The sequence below is a fragment of the Ambystoma mexicanum genome, chromosome 3p, assembly GCF_040938575.1.
Source record: "Ambystoma mexicanum isolate Mex_15411 chromosome 3p, UKY_AmexF1_1, whole genome shotgun sequence".
NCBI classification, from domain to species: Eukaryota; Metazoa; Chordata; class Amphibia; order Caudata; family Ambystomatidae; genus Ambystoma; species Ambystoma mexicanum.
This window is the reverse complement of record NC_090925.1, coordinates 903,065,183-903,086,750: the sequence shown is the minus strand read 5'-3', so window position 1 is coordinate 903,086,750 and position 21,568 is coordinate 903,065,183. Positions and strand designations below refer to the sequence as shown.

Sequence of the window (21,568 nt, the reverse complement as noted above, 5' to 3'; positions counted from 1 at the left end):
GGGAGATGGACACCAGTTTGTGTGCTTTACTCACAGCCACCGGAATTGAAGTTTTGCCAGATTGCCAGCTTTTTGACCAGTCCCAGTGCAGGAATCCCCCAACGTCTTCCCTCTCCTCCCCACGACTGAGGCAGAGGAACAGCGAGATCTGCAGGAACTGCCAAGAACAGAAGTCATCAGCTGCATCTTTTTCTTCATTGTAAGGTATTGTTAAATAAGACTGAGTACTTGCCTCTTGCGGTGAAAGTACTTGAAACTTGCAACTCGCAGGCCTAATCAGCTTGTGACCCACCATATGATTCTTCTTTTTACAAACTACTTCTGAGAACTTTGGCAGAGACTTAACCGTTTACTGACGAGTACTACTTTATCATATCCAAGACTTTAGACCATTGACTTTGGCCTAACGTATTGAATTTACTCCTCTGATGAACTCAAAGTATTTGGCCTGTCTAAGAATAATTGTAACTTTTCATGTTTTAATATTTGCCTTTTACGCCTCTTGAAAATTATTCTGAAATAGTATTGAAGTATAGTTGTGTGTGATTATATTGCCTCCTTCCAATGAATGTTTTATAACTGACGGATAAACAAATTAATAAGTATTTATCAAAGAAACCTTGAGTATAAGTTTATTTGAGCACTTGTGATTGTAGACCTGTGTGTAACATCATTACTGCTCACATTCCCCTCTTGAGAGAAGCCTGGCTGCTCCAGCTTTGCTAACAAAACTGTGTAGTACAGACTTGTACCAAAGGTTGGTTTGCTTACACCTGTAGTCCTAGTTGTGTGTAGTGGTCCCAAAGGGTACTGCATACGAACTTTGCCTAACAAATATCATTAAGGTATGATACAATGTTGCCGCTATCCCTGTCGGGTGGGGGGAAGCGTTGAGACCACAGTAACTTTCTCGTTAATAGCTGTGTCCCCCACAAGCATGTTTCCGTAGAGCTTTGAATAGCAGTGATTAACTGGCTCCGCTGTTTACCCTTTAGGGCAAGGGTCTTCATGCAGAGGTGCCTATCCCCTGACACACATTGGTCAAGCACCCACTTGATAATAGGCTTTCTGGGCCCGAAGTGTGCTGACCTGTGCTATTTCCGAGAGCAGTTTAAGAATCTGGTCGAACACCTGGGGGTCCCGATCTGCTTTGTGTATGTGCTTGGCTGTGGTCAGGTCCACCGTCAGTCGAGTCTCCCTTTCTCCCCACTCGCTCTTATTCTGAGCCCATCTAGACCTAAACTGGCTCCTGAAGAGCGCCTTAAATTGGTCCCAACAGCGTTGTTAGTCGTCATACAGGTTGTCTTGCCAGAACATGCTCTCATCTTGCAACAGGAGCTCCACAAAGTCCGGGTATTGTAGGGCAACTAGATTCAGTCTCCATGTGAGCACTTTGGTGGGGCTGTCTGGAAGGGTTAGGCGCATGAAGACCGGGGCATTATCGGAGAATGTCATTTGAAGAATTGAGCAGTGGTCAACCATGTGTATCATGGTGCCTGGGAGCAGCCAGTTGTCCAACCGAGAATAACACCGATGGTGGTTTGAGTAAAATGTGTAATCTCTCACTAGTTCATTTCTCGGGCCTGGACCTGTTGTCGTTGGGTTGTATCGGTCTATTGCATGCTGTTGTGCTACATTAAGATTCCCACTCATAAACCAGACGACCCATATATGGAGCACATGTAGCAAAGAGGCGTGTGAAAAATCCTGGCGTATCAGTCGTGTGCCTATAGATGTTTGAGGGTAAAGTGTTGATCATACAATTGCCCCTGAACCAGTATCCAGCGACCCTCTATCGCCCTTTGTAGTATGTATTACTAGAGGAACTTATTGGTGGACAAGAATTGATGCCTGCCTTATGCTTTGAGAAGGCGAATGTGCGGCCAGGCCGACGCATCCCCTGCATAGCTTTGCCGATACGTTGGCGTCCAGGTGGGTTTTCTGCAAGAATATAATCTCTGTGCATAGATCATGTTGAGGAGGTGTCACCGCTTGATTGGATGCCCCAGTCTCTGCACGTTAAGGGATATGTATATGAGAGTGGTCATCTGTCAGTGTCAGGTGGCTGGGCAGCAGGAGGTCTCGATTGGTGTACGTACTGGCCCAATATATTGAAATTCCGTAGGTGGAGCATGTACGGCTCTGGATGTGTAAGGATTTTGGCGTGAAATGACAGTTATAGTCTCCCTCCCGCCCACCCCCCAACACAAGCCAAAAGAAATAAAACCCCATTGCCCACCACCCACCCAACTCCCCCACTCGTCGCAACCTAGAAAACAAAACCTTGAAGTCCCATAACCAGACTAAAACCAAATAACATTGAAGCCCCGTAACCGGGCTTCAATACAACTTGTGGAGTAGAATAATCTAAAGCAAGGGTTTGGGTAGGCAAAGTTCGGTATACCTCGTCCCGTTTTTTTGCCTCCCCATACTCCCCGGGAGGGAGAGTAGGTTTGTTACCCGAGACAAAGACCAACCTACAGTGATCATAGCCCTCAAGGGGCAAAAGATGTCCTTCAGGTGACAAACTCAGTTAGGCACGCCTATCCATCAGACCAAATCCTTCAGTTGCCAGCCTGCTAACCCCTTGGTTATTAGCAGGGGGAGAGTCTGACGTCGAGTGGACATCAGCCATGCGTCTGTGCCATGCCGTCTCGGCCATACGTTCTTCAGCACCAGTGATTCGTAGCAAGTTTGTGCAAAGGGCCATAGGCACCCAAGTGGGCTGATTACATGCCCATGTATTGTCCTGGTCCATTCATTTTGTGGGCCCCTCCTGTTGCCGGCAAAGACACGCGATTTCCTACCTGCCTTTCTCCATCCATCACAGGGCTTTCTTTGCCGCTGCGCTCACCCTGTGCTGTTCTTTCCTACATTTGGGTGAACTCTGAGGTGATATTTCGAAGTTTTAAGAAGTGCCATGCTTCCACTGGGTCTTCGAACAAGTGCCATTGGCGATTCAATTGAATGTACCATACCGCCGGAAACTTGAGGTCATGTCTATATTTCGGACCCCTTTAGCGCCTCAGTGTGGGTTAAAGTTCCGCCTGCGTCTGGAGTTCTCTATGGAGTAGTTGTTGAACATGCAGATTGTACTGCTGTATATGTAGCCCTCAAGTCACTCCCCTCCGTTTTCCGGGAGTCCAACCAGTTGGAGGTTATTGCGTCTAGATCTGTTCGCTTGGCCCTCGAGCTTGGCCCCCGGGTGCTGTACCTCCCTGATGAGGCCATCAAGATCTGCAGTTGTGTAACATAGTTGTCCTTGATCATACTAACTTTTTTTTTTGGGTTACGTCTGTGAGGCACAGTTCACTGCTCGTGTACTTTGTAGATCCCACCGGACAAAGAAACAAGTCCCCTTCTCTAAGGCTTCAACAGGAACAGAACACAGGCTTCAAGACTTTGGTTTCACAGAATATACTTAGAATAGCTCTAGCACCGATCACCAGTGGAGGCGAACAGCAGCCGCAAACCCCCACCCACAGCCTCCCACACTCAAGCTGGGATTACAGGCACGCACCACCACCCCCGGCGTGGTAACAGCAAGTTAGATCATACTAACTTGCTGTTCATTGTCTGCAATTCTGTCGTCCTGGGCTTTCATCTGTGTGGCAAAGTCTTACAGTGCCTTCTTGATGTTCTGCACAGTGAATTTGGTCTCCTGTGTGTGCTGACCGATTAACTTCACTTCCCCTAATATCGCCTGGAGCTGTGTTTGAATATCCATCTTCTGGGGATGTCTGGCAGACTTGCACAATTGGGTGCTTGGTAGCATCTTCCCCACTGTTGGACTCTCGATTGCCCGGGACACATTGCATACCTCCGTCCTCCCCGTCCCCTGCGCAATCAGGACCTGTGCACAGCCCAGCAGTTGAGCAGCTGAAGATCTATTGTGTTCCTGAGGGTTGGGGGACGGAGGATCAGCTGCTGGTGGCACCTCTCCCTTGAAGAGAGTCAAATGAACAGGGAGGGCCTGCACCCCCGGGGGTCAGCCGGGACCCTCAGTCTAATGATTTATGCAGAAGCAGCCAGCGTACTAACGTGGGCCGGTAGATGTCTTTAGTCAGCGGCTTGCCCCTCAAGCGCCGCAATAGTGGTGCCTGCAGCTAGGCACACATGGGTAAGTGCAGGTCCCAGGAGTACGTGGAGCGCAGCCAGGCCCCCGTTAAGTTACTTGAGGCTGTGTCTGTGCAGAGCAGCTGGCATGGATACGACACTGGGTCCACATGTCATGCAGAGAAGGGTGTCCATACTCTGCGGAATGCACTTGAGGCTAGCAGGAACAGTAGCGGTTTCCTTGGGACTAACTGGTTAGTACAGGTGAATATGCAGCACATTCTCACTCTTCTCAGGAACGCATGGACCTATCTTTGTGCACTCCAAGAACTGCACAGGGGTAGCGCATGGCAGCAAACACTGTGGTGGCAGGCGGTTCATGTAGCTGGAAAGGGGAGTACCTGCACTTCCGTGGCACATCCCTGTTGTGTCCCGCTTCTCCAGGGCACAGCCTCATGGAGTCATGTCGGACCCGAGCTCAGGGCTGCCTGGAGGCTCTAGGTCTCCACACTCTGCCAATGGGAGGCGGTGCACAGGCTCCCGTGGGAGGCAGTGCTCCGCAATCAGATCGGCCCACAGCCCTGGGCCCCCCCAATCCACTGTTTGCCTCACTGCTACAGTGTGTGTGTGGGGAAATGCAATCCGGAGTTGCCTGCCATGCGGGACATTGTCTGGGGCTTGTAGTGGCCATATGACCGTGGCTTTGCCAGCTCCCGTCGTTCACACAAGTATCTGCGCCGAGGGATCTGCTCACTCGTGGTATTGCCAGTGGCTGCGGAAGGCCGCCTGCCCCAGGTATTGGAGTGCAGGGCTGCCTTTAGCGCAGTCCGGCAATTCGGGGCATCCGCAGATCCTAAACTTCGGCTGCTGTATGAAGCTTTCAGGATAGTAGAGGGATCAGTTTTGCATTGGGATCAGTTAGATCAGGGTACGATGACCATAATGCGGCTTGTTCAGAGAGGAGCTTGAGCACTCTGCGGCCATCTTTCTCAGGCTCGCGAGCGCCGCCACACCCACCCGGCTCCAACTAGATCGTGTTTTTCCGCCTACAACACTTCGCTGTAAATTTTATAGTAAATTCCTGTACATTTTTTTTAAAGAATATACTTTTCGATCTAGATAGTATGACCCTTAAATTATTTATTCCATAAATGTGTTTACTGTACCTTTTGAACCAGCTCCCATCTTTTGGAGGATTACCTAGACGTCTATGGCCTTTCTACCATTTATAACTTTAAGAGGTTGGTTGATGTATCGGGTCAATAAAAATGGAACCAAAGTCAAATCTCCCTAAGATACAGTATAGCATTTTTGCTTCTGGGTACTGTAATACTTGTTTTTCATGTGTAAAATATGAAAGTACATTATATTGTATGCTTACTAGTTATTGGACCAAAACAAATTGTGTATTTCTTATGCATAGTGTTGTTTTTTTTCTTTTCCTCTTTGAATTTTGTCTCCTAGGATGCGGAGTGCTTGCAAGTCTCATGGGAGCTCAGACAGACCCTCACTGTGGTATTTGACGTCTTCTCCACTGGACAAGGCAGGAAAGGCAAGTTAAAGAGAATATCCATTTAACACTGTACACTTCATAGATGATAGTAATTTTCTTTCTGTATGTTGAAGTTATTGTGGCATTCCTGTCTCCTAGATTGGTCCATGTTTAAGATGTTTTCTCGCACTGTGACTGAGGCATGTCCACTGGCCTCGAAGAGTAATATATATGTAGATGTCTCCAGTATAAGTCAGGTAAGGTTTATTTTATTTGGGTGCTTCAGTGGCTCATGGAAAATTCAGATTTCTTTCAAATGTTAGAAGACTAATGGAATACCCTACCAGTCTGTGTGCTGTGGGCCTTTGCTTTTGCCTTCCTACTAGTATAGTAACGTTATTTCTGATGCTTGTTTTCTGATCTACCTCTCCTGTTCTTTAGATAGCTGTTAGGAAAGATTGTATGCAGTTCCCTTTGGGTGCACTGCAACAACCCTGACCTCATGGCAATAGGAACCCAATCTTTGGTATAAGTCTGTACTACACAGGTTGGTAGTGTGGCTGAGCAGCCAGGCTTGTCTCAAGAGGGGCAAACTGAGCAGTAGGGTTGTAACACAATTTCACAGTGAGTTCTTCAAATAAACACTTACACTCAAGGCTTCTTGTTTAAACAATTATTAATTTAAGTTATATAAGCCTTCTTCAGAAGGGAGCAGGGAGCAAAACATGTAACGGTTATAATATACTTCAAACACACTCTTAGTTCCTCGAAGTCAGATGATACCCACTAGGGATGGCACACACACACACTTCCTAAACCCTCAGGTGACTTAAATAGCTAGGACACTGTGGACTTTGATTTATCACTGGTACATTTAGAGCAATATGGAGTTGGGTGCCAAGGTTAGATATGGGAATATAACAAAGGTTAGCAAATAATTCATAAACAGGTAAGTACTTTTTGAACATTCTAATGTCAAGTAAATGTAACCCCTTCCTGGGGGGAAAGGTAAAGGCACAGAGTCAAAGGTAAGAATCTCTCAGGCAGCCAGGACCACCATTGTTAGTTGAACAAAGTCTAGGGGAGCTGAAGATCTTCTTTTCAGGCAAGTAAGTATTGCACAATGTTTTTAGGAAGGTTTGTAGAAATAAGATTCACTTGAAGGGCCACAAGCTGGGAGGCTTGTGAGGGACAAAGCTGTAAGCAACTCTGCAAGGGCCACCAAGACCCGTCTCAATTGAGAGCAAGTAACACCACAAGAGCTAAATCCTCTTAGACTTTACAGTACCTTTGTATAGAAGAAATGGTTCCAGCTGGCTTCTGTTCCTGTACAGCTCTGCAAATCCTGGTGTTCCTATGCCTCAGTCGTGGGGACAAGAGGGAGGATGTCTGGGGACTCCTTCACTGCAATGGGAAGGTCAGCAGCAGCAATGGGCAAAGTTCAGTTCAGCAGTACTTCGGTGTTTCAGCTCCTCGCGTCTGACAGCATATAGCAACATTGGTTTTCGGATACCACTTCAGACTTTCCTTGCATTTGGGGTCCAGCACTCTGTTCTGGCTCAGGCTTGGTCAGTCCTGCTTCAGGGAAGTCCGGAGGATCTTCCTGGTGCTTGGGTCCAAATTAAAAGCAATCCACTAGATTTGGTGTTCCTCTCCCTGGCACTTCGGTTCCAGCAGCAGTGGCAGTACAGCCAGCTGTCCAAACGAGTTCACCCTGGAGTTGATTGGTCCCAACACTCAAGGGGAGAAGTCGTCCTTGCAGGGCCTCTGTAGCCGAAATGAATTTGGAGCTTCAGCACAGCAGCAGGGCTTCACCAGGCAAACCAGTGGTCCTGGAGTTGCAGCACTCTGGCTGCGAACTCTCAAGTGGTTAATAACCACTGAACAGGTTATCAAGTCTGTCCTTCCTCCAGACAGCCAGCCGGCCAATCAGACTGGTTTCACTCAGGCACTCCTAGAGACAAAGGACATGAACGTTTCGGGACCCTCCCTCACTTCCTGCCTTTCCAGACACACTGGAACCTGAGGGGCTTGAGGGCTTAATCCGCCAAAGGCAAAATGCAGAAAGGACACAAACCCGATTCAGAGTTAAAGCCCAGAAGGAACTAACTGGCAATAAATAGTGAAAAAAGACTTGGGCCATTTTGGGGAAAATGGTCAACCTTTGGTGCTGTACTGCAGCTGAGAAATCAGCCTGCAGATTCATGTCACAAAGGTAGCTAAAAAGAAGCCACTGCCACCAGCCATTCAATGTAGTTAGTGTAACAGAATGTTACATGAGAAGTGGAATGAGGAGTTACTATATAACCCCCAGCGTTCCACATAGGGTGCTGTGTGCTGGACCCGCAAAAGAAAAGGTAAGTAAGAACAAAGTCATCTTACGATTTGTGGGAACAGTAGTTCACCCATGAAAATGTACTTGAACATGAAGAACACAAAATGTGATGTGTCACTAGGCAAAAAGCAGATGCCTATGTAGTTTACCAACTCCATTAAACAGTGCGAAACATACAACCTTAGTCGGAAAAACACATGATGGAGTGGAGCAAAAGTCCCACTCACTCAGGAGTAGCAATTAAAAAGCCCCGAGTCCAGCAAAAGAGCTGGGGTCTCTAAGGTTAAAGGGAATTGGTACAGCAATGGAAATTCTCCCTAACAGCACTCTTCTCCTGTCTCCTTCAGAAATCTTGTCTGCATCCTTGTGGCAACCTCACAGAATTCTCCCAATTTTCTTTATACTCCTGCTTCTAATGATTGAGAATTCAAACACCATTGAAGAATAATCTAAGATGATTAGTTATTCCATGGATGGCTCTTCACATCTCTCATTAAGTTATTGTTAGTGTCATGTTCATATTGAATAATTGTTCTATATGCTTTGTTGCCATTGGTTAGGGTCTAAAAGTCTTTAAAAAAATTGCAGCGTACACCACCATCTTATTGCCATCGATGTGGACGGTTATCATCCAGCAATTCCTCAGCTATGCCGAGACTCTGGATCCTCTGGATAAATGAGTCTGCACTCACTTCAGTTTTTACATGAATCGTGAACACCACACGCTTGCGGATTACATGTCCTTTGCAATGCCTTGGCCAATGCTCCTGTCCTTGGCCTGCAACTGTATCTTGCACTGCCACTTGGGAAATTGAATCCTGCAGGTCTGAATCCTGCATGAGGACACCTGATGGTTCAAGACTGGGTTTCTGGGTGGACAGCGGGCTGGTGAGATACCACCTCATCCTCTCTGGGAGGCACATTGCATAGCGCCAAAACCAGTGCAGTCCCTAATGGCTCTCATCTCCCTCAAATAAGGTTGCAAAGTTCAGACTACTCAGTCCACAGCCTTATTTTATATTTCGTGGAGATACAAAAAGGGATGAGACCATGGCAAAAACCTCACTCTGATAAAAACTGGATTACAATAACTCGGGCAGGCCTTGCATAGCGCTGAGTCAGTGACCATGTAAGCAGACATCCAAAGATGACCTTTTCCACCATGTACAATGGCAGTGGAAACAACGGCCAAGTCGCAGGGCTTTAAAAATATAATGTAGCCATTTTGAGCCTGCTAACGAGCAAAACCCCTTCACTCGCAGGAAAAAGATCACTCTGCTTTGCTCCCTTCAAAAGATAGAAGAAGCGCCATCAATCTATAACATTGACACACTGTCTGGATGAGAAAATCCTCACATGGACACTGATAGCTTTGCAGTACCCCTTCTGGTTTTAAATTCAAAATAGCAAGGGGCCAAAATACAGTTAAAAATTCTCCTAGCAGATTGTCAGTCTTTTCAAGGAATACATTTTTCACATATTTTCCAACTGTTTTATTTAGGTTCTGCAGTTATATCCAAAATTCATTAAGATACAGCTATTTGTTACTGTCTTTCGTGGGAAATCCAACAGATTGCCCATATTGCCACACCTTGAAACATTCAGAAGTTTTAGGAAGTATAAACTTGCTTTTGTCCATAGACTTAACCAACATAGTATAGGTCTGATGATGTTCAGTTCATCTATATTTATAAAAGTGAATATTTGTGGGTGGCTGGGTTTGTGGCAAAGCGTTGTTCATTATACAATTTCACACCGTTTCACCAATCTCACCACATTTTGCATAGTTAACTGTTGGGACCCTCCGGACAAGACTTGCTAAATAAAATGTCGACGCCCCAGCCTTTTCCCCATGTTTTAGCACCTTCACACTTGAGACAGGTCCCTAAAATCTGTGCAACCTGAATGTGGTCGTAGAGGGACTGGTCCCAACAAGAGGAGCAATCCTTTAGGTCCCCAAAACCACGTTTCAAGGCCCTAGGATGCACGGTTTCTGAGATATTTGCACTGCATGTGAACTGCACCACGCCAGGGTCTGACGGTTTGGCAGCGAATTTCAAAGCAGGCAGCTGCACACCAACTTTCTCCACCCCAATGCCTTCTCTGGGGCATGTCAGTCAGCCACATGAGCTCCTTCTCAGTGTAGTTTACTTCAGGGTGCAGAGCACTTCAAGGGATAAGCTAATGGAAAAGCGACCTACAGGATCATTGATTTTCAACAATTGTGTTCTGTCTACAGAATCCATTTGGATACCTTTGCTAGTAATTATACTTCGAGGGGATTGGGTCCTCCGACGTATTCCATATCTATGACATGTAATCACCACAGCTGTGCTGCTTCGGAAACTTTTTTCTGCGTCCTGCGTCAATGTCGATGCGCCGTCGTCGAGGACCTCCTCCGACGTCATCCGATGTGATAAGTAGGACGCACGACGCCCGTAGCATCAGTTCCGTTTTTTCCACGCGTGTTGCTTCGTGAATCTCAGTTAACGCCTCGACTCTTTGGAGTTCTGTTCTTCTTGGTTCTTCGAACCTGTTCGTTTTTGTGAAAATCCTTCGTGTGAAGATGTCTTCTACTTCGTCTTGGACCCCGCGTCCGGGCTTCAAGAAGTGCGGGGAGTGTGGGTCCAAGATGTCGGTGACGGACTCGCACGACGCCTGCCTCTGGTGCCTCGGGGAGGCCCATGACACGGATGACTGTGTCGACTGCCAGTCGCTCACGTCCAAAGCCTTACGTGAACGTAAGAAGTTGTTGTCGGTAGGCCGGGTGTCCAAGCCCCGGAAGTCGAAGTCTGCGGGGCTTTCGACGGATGATTCGAGAAGAGACTCTCCGCGTCGTCGGAAGTCTCGTGGGTCTCCTTCTAGGAGTCGGTCTCGCCACTCCTCAGCCTCTTCGAGGCATTCTCAGAAGCGCCGACACCGGTCGTCTTCCAGGTCCTCTTCGGAGGACTCTGCCCGGCACGTCGCTTACCCCACCAGCCGTGCGACGCCGGAGGAATGGGCTTCCTTCGGGAAGAAAATGCTGGCGATTCTCGAGTCGCAGGGTACTAAGCCGTCCGCGCCCCCGAGTGGGGTTGGTTGAGACGCCGCTCGCAAGAGTGGTCAGCACGAGTCACGGGAGAGGTCCCGTTCGGACAAGGGGACTCGTTCTCGACGTACCCGTTCCAGGTCCCGGTCCACGACGCGTTCGAGACCGTGTGCACCTGTGATGTCTTCGAGGAAGACATCGACATCTGAGGCGTCGAGGGCGTCGACAGGCTTTCTCGAGGCTCCGGCTCCGAGGAAGCCGTCGACGCTCAGGTCGTCGAAGGACACACTCGGAGCTCCGGCTTCGAGGACTGTGTCGACGCTGGCGGCGCTGCATCTGACGTCGACGCCGATTTCGTCGACGCCGATGCCTGTTCTCTCGGCGCCGATTCGCTCAACGCCTTTCATGTCGGAGGTACCCCGTGGCACGGGGGAACCCCCTAGGAAGGCTCTGGTTAAGAGCAAGCACTCTCGGCTGCCTTCTTTTTGCCACCTGGAATATATTTCGGAGGCGGATGAGGATTCTGATGGCCTGGTTCCTAGTCAGGTTCCAGATGAAATTGTCTCGGGCCATAGTCAGTTTGACGATTTGAGGCAGTCACTGCATGATGCCAGTGGACTGGACACCTCTCCGGAGGTGGAGTTTCGTCGGCCTGAGCCTGGCTCTCATGCCGATTCCTCGTCCCGACGCCTTATGGCTAGGGTTTCTGAGTACTTGGGATGGTCTGCTCCCCAGGGGAGTTTGTGCAGGATGATCTCACGGACATCCTTGATGTTGGTCCCCCAACTGAACCGGTACTGCCGTTCCATATGGCTTTACAGAGAAGGGTGGCGGCGGCTTGGACTGCTCCGGAGAGTCTCCTGGCGGTGGGCAGGCCCTTGTCGCGAAAATACCGTCCAGCCAGTAGCGACCCCTGCTACTTGACCAGGCACCCCACTCCGGAGAGTTTGGTGGTGCAGGCGGCCACGGCCCCAGCAAAGCAGGCGTCGTACCATACCATCCCTCCTGATAGGGATGACAAACGTTTTGATGGCTGGGCGAAGAAAGTGTTTTCTTCTGGTGGTATGGCGCTTCAGGCGGCCAACTCCATTTGTGCCTTGTCTCGTTTCACTCACACTCTGTGGAACTGTGTTGCGTTAGCGGCTGAACATATTCCCGAAGGGGACGAACGGGACGGTTTCCTTGCTATGGTCCAGGATGGTAAGGATGCCATGTGTGAGTCCGTTCAGTCGGGTTTGGACTTGGCTGAATGCGTCAGCAGGTCCATGGCGGCGAGCACCGTGATACACAGGTTTGCGTGGTTGCGGAAGTCGGGGTTTGCTCCTGATGTGCAGTCCCGGCTCCTCAACATGCCCTTTGACGGTGAACACCTTTTTGGCAGCAAGGCTGAAGAGAGCCTTGAGAGGTTGCAGACCTCAAAAGCTGCAGCGAAGTCGTTGGGCGCTGCAGTTCGCCAACCTCCGCCTTTTCGTCCTAGGGGACAGCAATGGAGGGGTGGTTCCTTTCGCTATTACTCGTCCTTCAGTAAAGCGAGAGGAGCTGGCAGTCAAAGAGGCCAACGCAGGGGTACCAGAGGTGGACGACAGGGTACCCGTGGTGCCAAGGCCGCTCGGGCAGTTGCCTCTTTGCCCTCAGGTAACGCCGCAGCTGCTACCACTCAGTCATGAGGCCATGCCCCATGGTTCGCCGGTTGGGGGAAGGCTGGCGCAGCATCTTGTAGAGTGGTGTGCAATTACTTCAGATGTGTGGGTTCTGGAGATCATAACCCACGGCTACTGTCTTCCCTTTCGGCACAGGCCTCGCGACAATCCACCGGGGAACCTCTCTTTGCAGAGTCCGGATCCGCTCCTTGCGCAGGAAATTCAAGCCCTGCAGGAGAAAGGCGCCATAGAACTGGTGCCTGTAGCGGAGAGGAACAAGGGATGGTATTCCCCTTATTTTTTGATTTCGAAGAAAGACGGGGGATTGAGACCCATCATGGACTTGCGCGGTTTGAACAAACAGGAAGGACAAGTTCAAGATGGTTACTCTCTCTCAAGTCCTCCAGGCCCTTCAGCTTCAGGACTGGTTGGTGTCTCTCGACCTCAAGGATGCTTACTTCCATGTGCCGATCCATCCCAAGCACAAGAAGTACCTGAGGTTCGCGGTTGGAGACTCGCACTTTCAGTTTCGGGTCCTGCCGTTCGGATTGACCTCCGCCCCAAGGGTTTTCACCAATCTCATGGTGGTGGTGGCAGCACATCTCGGGCAAGGGGGGGGATTCACGTCTACCCCTACCTGGATGATTGGTTGATCAGGGGGAGCTCTCCCGAGCAAGTCCTGGATCATCTGTCCGTCACCTGCCATTCCCTTCACAGGCTGGGCTTCTCCCTCAATTTAAAGAAGTCCCATTTGACGCCAACACAGCGGCTCCAGCACATCGGAGCAGTGCTCGACACTTCCCTGGGGCAGTGTTTTCCTCCCCAGGTGAGGGCTCTTCACATTCAGCAGATGGTGCACAAGTTTCAGCATGCCCAGACGCTCCCAGCGTTCGAGTTCTTGAGGCTGCTCGGCCTCATGGCATCCTGCATTCTTCTGGTGCCAGAGGCTCGCCTGCGGATGAGATCTTTGCAGTGGGCATTCAAGACGCAATGGTCGCAGTCCTCCGGCAGGATGTCGGACCCTGTTCAGGTGCCGCCCTCGGTCGCCCGGGACCTTCTGTGGTGGGCCGTCGAAGGCAACTTGATGAAGGGGGCTCCATTTTGGCTTCCCTGGCCGGAGGTGACTATCGTGACGGATGCATCCCTCAAGGGATGGGGAGCTCATGCCAACGGGCTGACAGTCAGCGGTTGTTGGTCTCCGTCGGAGTCCAGACTCCATATCAATCTGTTGGAGCTGAGGGCCGTCAGGCTAGCCCTGAAGGCTTTTCTGCCGACTGTGCGAGGAAAGAGTGTCCTGATCCTGACGGACAACACAGTAGCCATGCACTACCTCAACAAAAAGGTGGGGGGGGGGGGCAGGGTCACTTCCTCTGTGCAGGGAGGCGATGCAGCTTGAGTTCTGGGCCATCCAGCAGAAAGTTTCGATCTCGGCAGTTCATCTGGCCGGAGACGACAACGTGACGGCGGACGCTCTGGCAGACAGAGCACGATCTCTCACGAGTGGGAGTTGGCTCAGGAGATTCTCCTGGAGATCTTCGCCGTTTGGGGGACCCTTCAAGTGGATCTCTTCGCCTCCAGTTTCAACCGGAAGTGCGAAAGGTTTTGCTCGTGGGAATTTCCTCCAAAAGGAGCCTTGGGAGACGCATTTGTGGTGGACTGGTCATTCCCACTGCTGTACGCGTTTCCTCCAGTCCCTGTCATCCCGCAAGTGCTGCGGAGGTTACGGAAGTTCGGTTCCCGGATGATCCTCATTGCTCCGACGTGGGCTCGGAGGACGTGGTACCCGGACCTTCTCGACTTATCCATCTGCCCTCCACGTCGTCTTCCCTACCGAGACGATCTGCTCTCACGGGAGGGGGGTCAGGTTCTCCATCCAGAGGTCAGATCCCTCACCCTTCACGCTTGGCTTCTGAAAGGTTGAGGTATAAGGATTGGGACCTCCCTGAAGACGTGATGGAGGTGTTTCTTTCGGCCCGAAGGCCAGCAACAAAGTCTCTGTACTGTTGCCGTAAGTTCTGCGACTGGTGCAGAGTTCAGAATGTGGATCCTTTTGCATGTGACATCCCCATGGTTCTGTCCTTTTTTACTTTGACCCACAAGGGCTTGCAAGTGGGTACCATTAAAGGTTACCTGGCGGCGCTGTCCATCTTTAAGCGCTTGTCTGAAGTGTTCTTACTTCAAAATCCCTTTAATTTCACAGTTTCTGAAAGGGCTCACTAATGTGTTCCCTCCGTCACCTTTCCTGGTGCCTGGTTGGGATTTAAACCTTGTTCTTAAGTTTCTTATGGGTGCTCCGTTTGAGCCTTTACATTCTTGCCCTTTGAGGCTGTTGACTCTGAAAACTGTTTTTAGTTGCGGTTACTTCCGCTCGCAGAGTGAGTTACAGGCACTTTCAGTTAAACCACCCTTCACTGTATTTCACAAGGACAGGGTTGTCCTTCGAGTTCGTCCTTCTTTTCTCCCGAAGGTAGTGAGGGAATTTCATTTGGCCCATAAGGTTGTTCTTCCGGCATTCTATCCTCCTCCGCATCCTGGTAAGGAAGAGGAGAGGCTCCATAGGCTTGATCCTAGGAGAGCTTTAAGCTTTTATGTTTCACGCATGTCCCGGGTCAGAGTGGACGATCAACTCTTTATTGGTTACGCTGGAAAGCGTTTGGGGCAAGCTGTGACGAAACAGACTTTGTCTCGCTGGATTATTTTGGCCATCTCGGAGTGTTACCGCTTGGCGGATAAGGACCCACCGGCTGGCTTGCGGGCCCATTCTATCAGGGGTATGGCTGCATCTACTGCCCTGCAGAGGGGTGTTCCTATTCGCAACATCGGTGATGTAGCCACCTGGGCTTCAGTACATACATTTGTACGTCACTATTCCCTCGATTCCATCCCAGGACAGGATCTGGCCTTTGGCAAGGCGGTCCTTTGCTCTGCTATTTGATTGGCAATTCTAAATTTTGATTCTAAATTCTTTCCCTCCTCCTTGCTCTGGTACTGCTTTGGGAGTCTGTCATAGATATGGAATACGTCAGAGGACCCAATCCCCTCGAAGAACAAGTTACTTTCTTACCTGGTAACGTTCTTTCGATGGGATGGTCTGACGACTTATTCCATATCGCTCCCTCCCTGCCTTCCCCGCTGCAGAATTTCTTTTGTGATTGCAGCTTACGTTGCGCAAGGCTTTGTTTTTCACTGGCAGTTGACGAATGTCACACGCTCTGGGGGAAAAAACTACAACTGAGGCTACGGGGGTCGTGCGTCCTACTTATCACATCGGATGATGTCGGATGTCGGACGTCGGAGGAGGTCCTCGACGACGGCGCATCGACGCAGGACGCAGACGCCGAAAAGTTTCCAAAGCAGCACAGCTGTGGTGATTACATGTCATAGATATGGAATACGTCGTCGGACCATCCCATCGAAAGAACGTTACCAGGTAAGAAAGTAACTTGTTCTTTTGAAATCTAGTTCACAATACGTAAGTGCATTAGGGTCACTAAAGCTAATTTTAGGCTTTTCAACTAACCCTGTACATTTGCCCAGTATAGTGTGCTCAGCAATGCTTTCCCGCTATATACCTCAAGTGCTGTGTTGATAGATCTATTGCCAATTGAGTGGAAACATGTTGCAGTAGCCACATTTGTTCTTGCCAGGGATTGAAGACTTTTTCGGCCATTGTGGCTGAACTGGAGTCCAAGTAAACTACTTCAATTATGACATTACCAATCTCAATTGTGAATTTTCTCAAGTTTTGCATTCATAGGTTTCCAGGTTAACTACTTTATTTGCAGTAAACCTCCAAACCCATCCTTGTACTAAGTTCATAGATCAGATTGGATTGCTTACTCGAGCCCACAGCGGTCTTTGCGGAAAAGACTGCGTCTGCGTAAACAAATGTTCCAAATCTCTGACCATTCAGTTGTGGGGCTTTTATGTTCATAATTTTAGTCTGTTGACCTATAGACAAACTGTGTTTATATACAAGCTAAATAACAAAGGGGCCAGAACACAGTCCAGTGTGACATCCTTCTAAAGTGAGCATTCTGGGGAAATATCACCAGGGTGACCCAAACTGGCTGTGTTTGACATATAATGGCTGAGAAGGTGTTGTGGAATGTTGTAAGACCAACATTTCCACAGCTCTCCTTTCGTAACACTGTCAAAGGTGGCCTTGAGGTTCAAAAACAAGCCAAACAATGGGGATTTACAATATATACGATTAACTCCCTGATGATTGGGCGTCTGAACGTCTGATCAACTGTGCAGAGGCCTTTACGGCAGCCTATTTGGCATCTGTTAAGAATCCCATTTTCTTTTACCTATAGCTACAACTTAATCGGAGAACCTTCAATATTAGTATTATGGTATTGAGCACAGACCTAGCTTTGAGGAGCAACAGAGCATTTTACAGAGGTATACAACAGTACAGATTCATAACGGATTGCGTATCTGAGGAGGTAACAGAACAGATATACAGCAGGGGAGAGCATGCAGAGGGACACAGGAGGGGCACAGGGTGGCGCGAAGGAGAGAGGTGGATGGTGTCTAGCAAGTCAGGTGGCATGGGGGGGTGACGTGATGGCTTAGGTGTTGAGGAGAGACTCCTTGAGGAGTTTCTCGTCCTCAAGTCTGATGCTGACTGGGAGGACGTTCCATAGTCTTGGGGCATAGGCAGAGAATGCCTGTTTTCCGGTTCGTTCCTTTTTGAAGCAGTCGATTTTTAAGTCTGCAGGTGTCCTGGCTTCTGGTGGTGCACTGTCTGCCAGAGAAGCAGAGTTTCTCCATGAGATAGCTAGGTGACTGGAGGGCTTCTCCCTTATAGGTGATGCAGCATGACTTGAAGGTGATTTGTGTGTGCGTGGGAGCCAGTGACGGTCGAAGAGTGCCAGGTGAGGCATGCGGCCATGTGTAAGGCACTCCGCAGGGGCAAAAGGAAGGACGACCAGAGGCCTTCGAAGAGGGTATGGCCCCAATCCAGGTCAGATGGGACCAGTGTTTGAACGGTGGAAATGAAGCTGTCCAGAGGGAAGAAGGGCTTGACTTTCTGCAGGAGGGAGAGCGGATAACAAGCTGAGTTTTTTTTTTATTTTTTATTTATAAAGCTGTGTCCGTGTCTTGAAGGAGAGGTAATTGTCTATCTAAAACCCAAGTGGCTTGGTGCAGGAGGTGAGCTTGGGTGCGAAGCCTTCATGGTTGATGTTCAGGTCTGCATGGCTGAGAGTTCGCTGTTGGTGAGGAGTAGGAATCTGGTCTTGAAGGGGTTATGCTATATGATAGGTTCTTTATAATGCGCTTAATACCCAGAGTTTTCTAAGCGTGCCTTCAGTTGTCGGGCCAGCAATGTATTTGCTTTATTAGCGTGGACATAATAGCTTTGTTTAGTTAGCAGCAAAGATCTCTGCTCTGAGTCTGCAATATATTCAGTTGACTATTTAACTCCTTCAATGTATTGGATAATGCCCTTGTTCTGATTAGCTATAGCAATTTGGATATCTCGCGCTTGGGTCTCAATACCCACTTCTATTTTAGCCCTCTGTTTCTCCCGCTCAACTTCAAGTGCTATAGGGTTCTCCTCGAATCACTGCTTTAAATGCATCCCATATTCCCTCAGGCGTGAACGACTGATTGCTATTGCGAAATATTCCTGCATTTCCTCAGCCGTTCCTTCATCATATAACAATTGCCTAGGGATCGTCCAAGCCCACAACCCAGCATGCGGCCCCACATCTCTAAACTTGACTGTTAGGGGGGGGCATGATACGACAGAGCTATAGATTGCACCTCTATTTCACTTCCCCCCAATAATTTAGCATATACCCACACGGAATCTATGCTTGAGAGAGATTGATATAAACATATGTATCCCGTTCTGTCCCCCTCTTCATCCGCCATACATCACGCAATGTTATGTTTACAAAACTTCTTTTTAACACCACTTGAAGGTTGGACTCTTCTTTACCCCACCTCCACTCCTGTCTACCTTGGGTTCCCAGGCCATATTAAATTCTCACGTAAGTCCCACAAGGCTCATGTGTTTCACCCACCCTATACAATATCTTTACAAAGCCCCTCTTTGATAAACTGGATTGTCTGGGTGTCACCTACACAAACTACGCGGATGACACCCTGATACTCCTCACCATCTCGGGCAATTATAATACTGATGTAGCCAGGATCAATGAAATCTTCTCTGTCATTCAGGCATGGATGGTCACACATGGCCTCTGCCTGAATGACGAGAAGACTGAACTGCTCATTGTTGGTTCACCGAACAACTTAAACTAAGTCCCAACTACTGCAACATCATAATTGATGGCAATACCATCCCGGTCGCCAAAAACGTGAAAACACTTGGCTTCTATCTCGATGCCAATATTATCCTCACTAAGCAAGTCAACTCGACCGCGTCAGCCACTTCCTATACAGGAAAACTGATTGGAGTCTATAAACCATTTCTTTCCTCTAACAGTTGCCTCACGCTAGGTAGAGCTCTTATACAATCTAAGTTAGACTACTGCAACAGCCTCTGCTTAGGGGCCAACCAAGCGATCATTAGTAAACTTCAAGTCCTTCAAAATAATGCTCTACGGGCAGCGCTAAACATTCCCAGGCTTGAGCACATCTCGGCCACTAGAACTACATGCAAATGGCTCACCATCCAACATAAAATCGATCTAAAAACCCTCTGCCTCACTTACAAAGCTCTCAACCATCTAGCCCCCCCCTACCTTACTAACAAATTCACCTTGAAATCTTCCATCAGAACCATGAGATCTTCCAATACCTTATGTCTCGCAGTACCTAGCTTTACCTCTAAAAGAGCCGGAAGGGCTCGAGCTCACTGTCCTTGCCTCCCAACTCTGGAATGCCCTGCCACTGAATATTAAGTCATCCAAATCCTTCCAGTCGTTCAGGAAACCTGCCATTGGGTGGCTTCTGACAAAAAGTCAACCTTTAAGTTAGACTTGGCTATAAACTGTACTTACTGCACATGTCTCATTTATGTCATTGGTTGCTATCACCTCCACTGTCTGCATATTCTGTGTATAACTGTTGTCAAGTATCACTGCTTATTACCATGTACTGTGGCTTGTAACTTGTACTAAGCGCCTTTTTACTCCCGAGTCCGGAACGCTATAGAAATAAAATAAACAATCAATTATTTCCCCACTTGCAAAATCTTCCAGCTCGCTTACCACCTCGCATAAAAATGTCCCCTGACCTGTATTAGGTGCATAGCTAAAGTGATTAATTCGTACTCAGTTTCCCGCAGCAAAAACAGGTCTCTTCCGTCCTTGCCCTCTTTGGATCGCACCACCGATTCCTCTAATGAAAGTCCTAACATTACCCCCAAGGTCTTCCCAGCTGCGTTAGATCGATGTATTCTAGAGAACAAACGAAATTTCACCACAAATGTATCCACCTTCATAATGTGCTTCTCCTGCAACATAATGATGTCCTCTTTCCTTTGAGTATAGCTTTCACCTGCTTTACTGGGGAGTTTAACCTCCTTACATTATACGATCTAACCTTGAATGTACCTGGGTACACCCCACCGGGAAGTATCCTACCACCTTCCTTAGATTCCAAGACAACCTCTACCAGCCCTCCACCCTCAACTTCCCTTGAGCCAGCGATTGTTTACCCCCCACACCTGCCTTATTTCAAGGTGCGTTTCTTCTTGTAAGAAGCTCCTTCACCACTCCTTTCAGCCCCTCCTCCTTGCCCTTTCCCTCAAGGACCATTTTAAATTTGCTCCGCGTCCACCCTTCCCCGTTACCACTGACCAGTCCCATCGTCTTGTTCCTTGTTGAGCGGAGGGCCACGCTAGTCTCTCCATACCCTTCTTCTTCCTCGCTATTGAGCAATGCTAGTCCTAAGCGCACGTTGTTATACAATGTTGTACCCCCTCCAGAGTAAATGGCAGCCCAAATGGAAACCTCCATTTATACGTGATTTGTTTTGCCACCAAAGCACGTGTTACTTGGCTCATGTCGCTTCTGAAGTGTCACCAACACCAAGTTTTGATACAATTAATGGGATGCAAATTCAATTGTAGCATCTCGTTCTGCTCTTGCTGCCCATAAAATACTCTTTCAGAGCATACAAGGTTACTGCTACCAAGACGTCTCTGGATTTAGCACCAGGTTCTCTCCTCCTCGGACCTACTCTATGGACCCGATCAATCCCTATGCCATCCGGCGGGACATTCGTTAGCAAATTCCTCAAACCTTATTAACTGTAGTTTTTAAATCAGTGTCTGAGATTCTCACTTAAACCTTTGATGCAAATATTAGACATCCTTGAGCGGTTCTCCAAATCTTCAGCTTGTATTTCTAAGTTGTGTCACTCTTGGCAGTTGTTCTAAAAGTTCACTATTCTGCCGGACCGCCTCTGATGTCTCCGCCATACTGTTCAGTGACATTAACTTTCACCCAGCTTTTTCATTTTCCCCCTTACCCACCGTCAAAGAGGAGCCTAATTCTTACCGTAACGTTGTAAATTGTTGCTGAAAGTTCTCTGCAAGTCCTCTTTGCTGAACGCTATTTCACAAGCTTCCGGCGTATCCCTTTTCTTCCCCTTGGATTGCTTTCTTATTGAGTCCTGTAGTCGTGTCTCTACTTTGTTTCGAACACATCTCAAGCTGATCACCTTGTTCAGTATGAAGTTGCCTCCTTTTATCCTGTGTAGCCTTGTCTTTAGATTTTGGTCTTGGGATTTGTTAAATTGTGCACTCGCACTCACTGTATTTGTGGTGTCTCTCTCTGCTGATTCTATTGGATTCACAATTTTATCTCAATTTAGCATAAGCTTTCCACATTTGATCCACATATATTTCCATTACACTTGCCCAGCTTGACTTCAGTTGTAGCCTTATTTGGAGGGAGGCGCTGCTTACACCTATCTGGGGCAAATCTGCATCATTTTATGCTCCACTGCTGACAGTTACCAGTCGCTTGATCTCTTGACTGGTTACAGCTGAGGAAGCACACTGTCCCCGTAGGCTTGTGCACTGTAGCAAT

The 21,568-nt window shown here is 48.5% G+C and overlaps 1 protein-coding gene across 1 annotated transcript in view; it reads left to right on the top strand.

Moving 5' to 3' along the window:
* PIGT (phosphatidylinositol glycan anchor biosynthesis class T) overlaps window positions 1-21,568 on the top strand; it is a 324,961-nt gene that overhangs the window by 183,403 nt on the left and 119,990 nt on the right. Inside the window, exons 6-7 of the mRNA XM_069652141.1 lie at window positions 5,521-5,608; window positions 5,708-5,805. Of these exons, the coding sequence (XP_069508242.1) occupies window positions 5,521-5,608; window positions 5,708-5,805 (186 nt within the window). The remainder of the gene's footprint in view (window positions 1-5,520; window positions 5,609-5,707; window positions 5,806-21,568) is intronic.